At 45.5% G+C, this 8,695-nt stretch overlaps 4 protein-coding genes across 4 annotated transcripts; 2 read left to right on the top strand and 2 right to left on the bottom strand.

Moving 5' to 3' along the window:
• Nucleotides 1–1,782: 1,782 nt before the first annotated feature.
• Nucleotides 1,783–3,267, bottom strand: TRIVIDRAFT_193271 (uncharacterized protein; the record flags this gene model as incomplete). The annotated part of the gene is made up of 1 exon (XM_014098571.1): nt 1,783–3,267. One exon carries the CDS (start codon nt 3,265–3,267, stop codon nt 1,783–1,785), a length of 1,485 nt encoding a protein of 494 aa, XP_013954046.1.
• A 728-nt stretch (nt 3,268–3,995) lies between these two features.
• Nucleotides 3,996–4,253, top strand: TRIVIDRAFT_47145 (uncharacterized protein; the record flags this gene model as incomplete). The annotated part of the gene is made up of 1 exon (XM_014098570.1): nt 3,996–4,253. A coding segment is annotated over one exon (258 nt), but the record flags the coding sequence as incomplete, so codon positions are not given.
• Nucleotides 4,254–5,884: 1,631 nt separating this feature from the next.
• TRIVIDRAFT_203418 (uncharacterized protein) lies at nt 5,885–7,394 on the bottom strand (the record flags this gene model as incomplete). Its single annotated transcript, XM_014098569.1, has 5 exons — nt 5,885–6,189; nt 6,246–6,377; nt 6,425–6,549; nt 6,751–6,761; nt 7,284–7,394. The coding sequence occupies 5 exons, from the start codon at nt 7,392–7,394 to the stop codon at nt 5,885–5,887; spliced, it is 684 nt and encodes a 227-aa protein (XP_013954044.1).
• Nucleotides 7,395–7,563: 169 nt separating this feature from the next.
• On the top strand, nt 7,564–8,325 carry TRIVIDRAFT_137250 (uncharacterized protein; the record flags this gene model as incomplete). Its single annotated transcript, XM_014098568.1, has 2 exons — nt 7,564–8,085; nt 8,134–8,325. Coding segments are annotated over 2 exons (714 nt in total), but the record flags the coding sequence as incomplete, so codon positions are not given.
• Nucleotides 8,326–8,695: the final 370 nt, after the last annotated feature.

Here is an 8,695-nt window from a genome sequence, read left to right as displayed (position 1 = left end):
GCACAGTCTTCCAGAGAAAAAGATCGCAGGTTCGAATCCTGCCAGGCTCTACAAAACAAACCAACCCAACCAAGCAAGCTGCAGCTTGTGAAGACACAATGCTGAAGGCTCTCTCTAGCCCTTCGGCGCGGCTATTCTAGAATAGCGTAGAAACAAAGGTTTTCCCCTTCTTATGGGGTTTTTTCCTTTTGATATTGGCTTGTTAACATCAACAATTTTTCTTTTTGGGATAAATAAATATAGCGAATCTGGCTATTGATTAATAAGCTTCGTGTCAAGCTGGCCTCAAAAGAGCAAGACTACTGATGGGCGTAGTTGCTAGTGCACCACTCTCTGAAGTATAAGATGTGTGATCCGGCATAATATAAATCCGGTTTCAGATGGGATGTGAGAGCTTGTACCGCTCAATGTACTACGTATAGATTAATGTAATTAATGCCCTGATTCATAAGAGCTAATTAGCAACTGTTGCTGACTGGGAGAAGACTTCTTACTAGTAAAATAGGTGGAGATTGACTTTTGTACTGATATAACCCTGGTTATAAAGCTAGGCCGTAACCGTTAGGAATATCTTCACCGCCTTTGGATTGATCTAGACCGCAATTCAGCTTCGTCTAACTTTTCCGTAAGGCTTTAGATAAATAGTACCTTATTATATATATATTTTTCCCTATTTTTTAAGTTACTATAACCTTAGTTATTTAGAAATGTTATAAAGCAGCTTACAGTGGTTATCTCTGACGTTATATTGGTGGTTAACTGACTAAACGTTACTGTTTTTTAACCTTCTGCTTAAGGTATGGTGTAGTGGGCGGTTGAATTCGGCTAAAGTAATATACCTGCAGTAAGCTTTAAGTAATATCTTTATTTAGTTTAATTCGCTGCATTCAGAATGTACCTAGGAACTTAAAAGTTTTGAAAATAAGTATTACGATTGTAGGAAGTTATAGCGGGTGTTTAAAAAAGCAGAAAATCTATTAGAAATGACTTATAATGCTGAGACTGGGAAGTTGATGATGAGTAAGGAAAATGAGGCTATTGTTATTAAACGGCATTAGCCTTATGGGTGCAGAGTTATCCTTAATGGCCTCCTTATTGGCTAAGGCGTAGAAGCTGAGACTTAGGAGAAGATATTCTTTTCTGACCTTCCTGCTGGCCGGTATATTAAGGAAGTAATTGATGCTGACAGCTGGGTGCGGGCGCGGGCGTAGGCGAGGGCGAGGGCGAGGGTAAGGTTAAGGGAGATTTTAGAAGAAACTGTTATCTTAGAGCTGTTAGATAAAATAGATAACTTACCTGTTATTTTAAACGTTGTGGGCGAAGAAGTTGATGATGAAGAAAGAGAAAAGGAGGAGGAGGAAGAAGAAGATACCCGGCTGCAGCTGCTGATAATACCTTTAACGCTGCTGCCGTCACTATTGCGAAGATTATTAAGAACGCTGGGTAGTACATTCATTCATTCATTCATTCATTTATTACGCCCGGTGGAAAGTCCAAAAGGGCAACTATGAACCTATGGCACGTGTACATTCTGAAGCGTAGCTTTTGTCTCATGGAAGCCCATGAATCCTTGTCATCCAGTTTCTGCTCTTACAATCTGTTCTCTTGCTTCGCTCCGGTTTCTCGTGTTTTATCATTCTTCACAGCGGGCTAGCTTAGAGCTTATTCCCCAAGTGTTCAGGATCCTATCTACGGCAGCTGAAGCGGCGTCTGCTGTCTATAGCACGAGTTGACAATGAGAATTAGCCGGTGAGTTAGTAATGGATGGGTGGGCGATGTAGGCTATATGTGTTGCTTATTTTCCAGACGTCCCGTAGCTAGTGCAAAGCTGATAGTTGCTTGCACTGCCTTCAAATTTGGTTGCCAATCTGGTCCATCTAACGGTGACTTTCCTCCTAAAAAGAATGAAAGATTTCCTCGGTTAGTTTCAGTGCATTGGTGCATCTTTGTTCGGTGTTGTTCCCATTGTGTGCATCGAAATAGAAAATGAGCTACTGTCTCTGGCTCATGCCCACAGGCACACTGCCTTGATGTTGCGGCGTGTATTCGATACATTGAGTTATTAAGTCTCGTCCTGTCTGTTCTCATCTGGGCTAAGACGTTGCGTTCTATCCATGGTCTGTTATCGTATAGCTGTCGAGTATGCTGACCTGGAAGGGCCGCATCCACTCTTTTTGAATGTTTGCCCACCCCATCCGGAAAGTGCCTTTCGCTAGTAAGTTTCTTCTTTTCCAAGTTTAGGGTAGTGGATTGCATTCTAGGAAATCTTTTCGTTGGAGTAGCCCCTTCCTTGGTTGCCTGTCTTGCCTCTCGCTTGGCTAACTGCAGAAGCTCGTTTTCGTCGGAGCTAGGAACCCAGAATACTAATAAACCATTTCCGTTCCGCCATAGCTTGGCAAAGCTTTTATAGATGGAGCGGATATATACTTGACCGGACTGCTGCCGGGGATTCCGGAGGCTAAGGGCGACTGCTTTATTAGTGGTTAGGAGTGCTATACGGCGGTGACTGACATTCGGTAGGAGATTTAACGCATGCGACATTGCTGCTAGTTCTCCGGAATACGGGTTCTGCTCGGTTCTGAGACCTAGAGTGAAGGAGAACTCCTCACTTGTTGCGTCCCCATCGATAAATGGTGTGCCACGGACAACTCCACCGATCCCTACTACGTCGTTGCATGCGGAGCTGCTCACGGCTACACGAATGTCCCATTCCGCCTCTGGTTGTTTGGTTGCATTTTCATAGTTAAAGGCTTGGACTCGTTTCTCCCACGGCTTCAGAGCAAATGGCTGTATGGATTCCAGTTCCTCTAGCGGCATGTCTTTAAGTCTGTATGCAACTTGGTGAAACGGCGACCGATAGCTCCGGTAAAATTTCCGCACTCGTGATGTTATCCTATGAAGGGGGTTTGTTTTAGGTAGAGTATGAATATCAACCCAGAGCTTTATTGCTCGTTTCCAGAAGCGCTCCAGTGCGGTGGGTATCGATGCCTCTATTTCTGCAATGCTTGTCGCTACAGTGAGAAATGTCCCGACAATCGCCTGCGCTCCTATTCTTTGAACACGGTTAATAGGGGCTGTATTTCTATACCTGTAGGCGTGCATCCAGATATTTGAGGCATAATCTACTATTGGGGCTACCGTGGCGGAAAACAACTGTCGGGCAGTTGCGGTGGGTAGGCCTCTGAGTCTCGTTAATTCTAATGCTGCTTCCAGGCCTTTCGACGCTGCTCTGGCGATGTGTTGCTTGTATTTGAGTCGGGTATCCATAATTAGACCCAGAATCTTGACGTGATCTTTAGGGTAAACATCTCGCCCCTTAATCGTGAAGGGTTCATTACTTAGCTTATTTGCATTCAGTAAAATGGATAATTGCCGTCTTGTCAGCTTCGAACGTTGCACCACTTCTTCGCTCCCAATCTAAAGCTTATTCCCCAGTTAGGAGCGAAATGGGTGTCCTGTCCACAACTCTGAGAATCTAGAAGCACGGACCATCAGTACTAGTTAACTACTCCAACCTACAGGCTATGCTTCCTTTGTCATATGATTAAAAAAAAATACTTTCAAGTACCGCAAAGTACATTACGATCCGCCAATTTTCAATTCAAGTAGACAGTGCAGACGAAGCCAATGAGTACATAACGTCCTTTCATCTCGGTACATGGTGCAAAATTACAGGATTACCGAGTGGGGCTACGCCTTCTCTGCTAATGGGCCCCAACGCAAACGTAGCTTAATCGGTTCCTGGCGTCTCCTCCTCTTCATTACAAACTATGAGTGACGACGACTGCATTAATAAATGTTTTACTAACAATAAGATACCATCTCAGCTTTGCAATATTCCGACTCCCGCGCGCAGGCGAAGCCCATCTTTATCAAGCCAGGGGTGTAACAACCGACCATCTCGGGGATCGTTACTATTCATCCCGTTAACTAACTAGAACCCAAACCGCCTGCAATATAACAAACAGCAGTACATACATTATAAGCTTAAGTGAAAGTTAACCGTGAACAATAGACAAGTTGCAAAACAAACCAAGCAGGACCTCGTGTTAGCGCCAGGTGATTTTTGGAATAAGACTCTTATATCAAGGCTGGATAAGCTAGTTCAGAAAACCCAAGTAAACAAGCAATACGCAGCTGATGCAACTACGATAGTTATATCCGTTACCGAGCGCTCCGAGCGGAATATAACGAAGCAATTCGATAAGATAAAAGTCGACTGGCTAGTTGTGGAGAGGCAGTTGCAAACATAGAGCCACCTCACGCACAATAGAAGAAAGTTAATAATAAAGGTCACTTTCAACTACAAAGAGACCAAAACAGCCGGTCCTGCTGGACAGGGCTCTACTATTGGCCAGCTTACAGAGAGGCAAGCTCGACGTGATGCTGAAAGGGCTGTTTTAGGCCGCACTGCCGCTTGGGAGCATGTTTTTGCTATTTTTAGCTGCCCGGGGCCTCCCTGTGACCGAGGTCCTTATTGCTGGCAAGACCCTACTAGTAAAAAGCACTTCAAACTTATGGGGCATCAACTAAGAAATCTCGTTAAGCAAGTGCAAAAAGGCGAGGATATAAACAGACATGAGGATATGCCTAAAGAAATTCGCAACGAGTTATATGCTAAGGAGCAACAGCAGTCATCTAGGAAGCGAAAGCGAGCCAATTCAGGCTCTTATGCCACTGGCCTTCCTGCCATACATATCCACAATATTATACCTGGTCAACCTGACACAACCTTAACCACTTCTAGAGTGACGCCTACGCCTGAAACGGTATCTTTGCGTTGTGCTCTTGAAGGCCTAGGAATGCGAGACGATGTAGCGGAGGAATACTTTGCATAGCAAAGTTCACGGGTCAGAAGACAGGCGCTAAAGGAAGAGTATAACCGAGCTTGCGAGCTAGCATTAGGCAGGGGACTTGATCTTGAACTGATACATGATGATCAAGACGGTGTGTACCAATTCCTAACAGACCATGGGATAATGGAGGGTCCAGCGCGACGAGTTGTCCGCGATGTTGAGATTTTTCTTAATCAGCAACGACCCTGTAACGACTGACTCAACTGTTCATTGTTGGCTAAGTTAACTGAGAGCGACCTTACGTACTATCGAAGGCGAAATGAATCTCCCTCTATCGTTAGATAATTTATTTATGTCTGATGGACTCATCGTGTGGCTCATGGGGCTAGTGAGAGAGGCACTGGTGCTACCAGGTACCGAATGAATTACTTCATACCTTTCGGAACAGTAGGCCGACAATAGTGGACGATGGTGGACAATGCACACCGCCCAATCAAGATTTTAAGGATAACTAAATGTAATGATGGGTTCTTGAAAGAGACCAATATAAATGGATTAGATGCTACGTAGGGAAGAAGTGATGAATGTGGCGGCTTGCTCTGGCGTGTGCGAAGCCTGGATATGTCTACAGCATTCAGAACTATTCGCAGTGATTACCCCGCACTAGTTGGCCCGCAATCAACAACCGACCCCGCTTCTGGTATGGTGCTTTTAGCTATAACGGAAGCACGCAATTAGCTTCAAATCAATTCAGTAATAACCAGAACACTTGGGCTAAAACAAAAACTTCAATCTGCAATAATCACAATGGTCCCAATTGGAGGAGCCGTCGTAGGAACCGCCGCGTCGTGTCCCTCTTGATCGAAGAGAACGTGGTATTACCGGGAAGGCAATGCGAGCCATCCGTGCTGAAAAGCTATTGTACTTTGATGGTTCATCAGGGTCAGGGTTGCTGCCTCCTAGCTCTTTCTGGGCGCGATGCAGCACCTCTCCAGGCAAATCATAGAGAATACGATGTGACACTACAAGGTCCCCTTGAATAAGGAACATTTTTTACCGCATTTCTGGTCACTTATATATGAACCCCTTCAGCGACCTTGCCTGATGTTTCTTATTCCCATCCACCTTTTCATCCACTTCTTCTCAGCTTCTCCTTCGAGGTCTTTTTGGCACGGTTTCGATTTAATCCACTTGCGAACTTTCATCCTGGTGGCGTGCTTGTTATAGAACTCGCCCAACGCTTGGTTTAAATCCAAGATGAGGTTAGCTCCAGCGTCGATTTTGTGTGAATGAACATTGCGACCTGTGAGAGGTATGCCATGTGCTGGCTGAAGTGAAAATCTGGAGTTGACCCACTCTTGGATCAGAATTAGGTGACTGGGAATTGGAGTTCCTGGTTTGTATTTTGTCAATATCCGCACTCTGTGCGGGCATGGGTAAATGATTTACCTTCTGGGTTAGTGTAGATGTATTGTTTCCCTGTTTTGCAGCTTCTTTCCTTACCAGAAATATCCATCTCAATCCACGCGCGGGCAAATTTTTGCATGACAAAGTCGGTATACATGACTGCCCCGTTTGTTGCTGACCATACCGGTCAGCGGTTTGCATCTAATAAAGGGTAAACGTACGAGTACAATTGTTGCCATTTACGGCTGGATACACTAAGCCATCCTTATACACAACAACCTCGTGGTCACGGGGAAAAGCGTGCGCTGAACGGTAGTAGTTGTGTTCCGCGAGGTTCCGACTAGGGCTATAGTGGTGCAGAGTCGTCGGAAACGAAGTAAATATTGCTTGAATCAGGGGTCGAGATCTCCGAAAGTTCCAGGGAGTACCAGAAGCCATGGCGTACCTTAGCAATATAATTAAAAGAGGGACAAGGCTGGTCAAGGTGCTGATGGAGGGGCGGAGTTGATAGAGTTAGGAGCGAAAAATGGGCGTCCTGCTTACGTACTCTGAAAATTTCTAAGCACGAACCATCAGTACTTTAAAACTACCTGTATATACTGGCTGTGTTATGGTATTAGTATCTAAGCCGAAGTACTAGAAGGTACTATCAAGTATATTGTAATTTGATTGCTTATGCTCTTGTAGACAGTGCAGACTGGTCCAATGAATACAAAAATATCCCAGTCTAGTTACATGTTCTAGGTGCTATGCAGCCCGCTGAAGCGAACACAGTCCAGCCAATAGCCAAGCACCTCAGGCAGGTTCATCCTCGCACGCTGAAGCTACGCCACAGGCTCTCTTGTTTTAGGGAAAGAGACAAAGTGAGCCTTGCGCAGTACCTTACACAAAGCCTAGCGTGGGGCGCAGCTTGATTCCCTAACCCGATATTGATGACGGTTGGCCGCTGATTCTTGACGTTGCCTGGAGGCTGTGCTCCTTCACAAACCGTCCCACTTCGACGGCGATGCTTAGAGGGATCCACCCTAAAGGCGCCACGATTCCTTAGTGCCCCGCTCTAGGATGGTGCTACTAACTCACCACCTCTTGACGACGCGCCTTTGTTCTAAGCTCACTCTCCAATGCGTAGGATCCCTTTTTGCTCCTCGCTTGTTCACTGGTTTGCTTCTTCATCTCTTGCATCGCTTCCATCGTGTCCGCCTAATAGTTCCACCGTGGGATCGGGCGCGAAATCTATAAACCATCTTTTTTTTTCTCTGGGCCGTTAAATATTTGGATGCTGGCGCGTCATCAAAATTCAGCCGAAAGTTCGGACCAAACGTCTGTTAGTTTCAGTACATCTCCGCCCATCATCGCGAAGATGCGTCTACTGAGCACTGAAAATCTCCAATTCTTCGAGTTCTATGGCAATGATATCCCACAATATGCAATCCTATCGCATAGATGGGAATCCGACGAGATCTCTTACCAAGACATGCGTGACACAAAGAAGCATGAGAACAAGCAAGGCTTCCGCAAAATTGTCCAATTCCGTAAGCTGGCGTTGAGGGATGGCTATAGATATGTATGGGTTGACACCTGTTGCATCGATAAATCCAGCAGCGCTGAACTTCAAGAAGCCATTAACTCAATGTACCAATGGTATGAGAAATCGGGAGACTGTTATGCCTACCTCTCGGATATGCCTACCCCTAATCACCCCGTTGATTGGCGAGACAAATCATTGTCTAAGGCGTCATACCTCGAGTCATTTAAGAATTCTAAATGGTTCACTCGCGGTTGGACGCTTCAAGAGCTGATCGCCCCAAAGAATGTCATATTTGTTGATGGGAATTGGAAGAAGTTTGGCACGGCCAGAGATTTGAATAAGAGCATCAACGAAGTGACGGGCATTGATGTCCAAAACTTACTTAAAGAAACGAATTCTAAGACACCCCGAGTGGCACGCGTTATGGCTTGGGCCGCGAATCGACAGACTACTCGAGTTGAGGATCGTGCCTACTCGCTACTCGGCCTTTTTGAGGTTGACCTGCCGATGTTATATGGGCAAGGAGAGCGAGCATTTCAGCGCCTCCAAGAGGAAATACTTAAAGTAAATGATGATGCCTCTATACTAGCGTGGGGCTGTATAGATACTGACACAAGCTTTACATCTAATGGCCTAGCTACTTCGCCAGCCAATTTCCAAAAGTATCCAAGTTTGGTACGCCCAGTAAAGAAGCGAAGGCTTTCATTTGTGAACCTCACTTCTACATTGACGCCACAAGGCCTGCAAACGTTATTAAGGATCTGGAGAGATCCAATCGATGACGCAATCGGATACGCTCTTCTGACAGACCACAAAGGCCAACTCTCAAGAAACCGGACATATTTAATTATCCCTTTAATGTTCTCCAGAACGGCTCCCTCTCGATCAACTGCAGAGAATGAGTGCGTCAGGTTCTCAGATCCTGTTTGGATCAGGTCAATTTTTGTCGAAAAGGCGGTGCCAG

The sequence above is a fragment of the Trichoderma virens genome (assembly GCF_000170995.1).
Source record: "Trichoderma virens Gv29-8 chromosome Unknown TRIVIscaffold_82, whole genome shotgun sequence".
Lineage (NCBI taxonomy): Eukaryota > Fungi > Ascomycota > Sordariomycetes > Hypocreales > Hypocreaceae > Trichoderma > Trichoderma virens.
The sequence above is the reverse complement of the archived record's forward strand: the minus strand, read 5'-3'. Positions and strand labels throughout refer to the sequence as shown.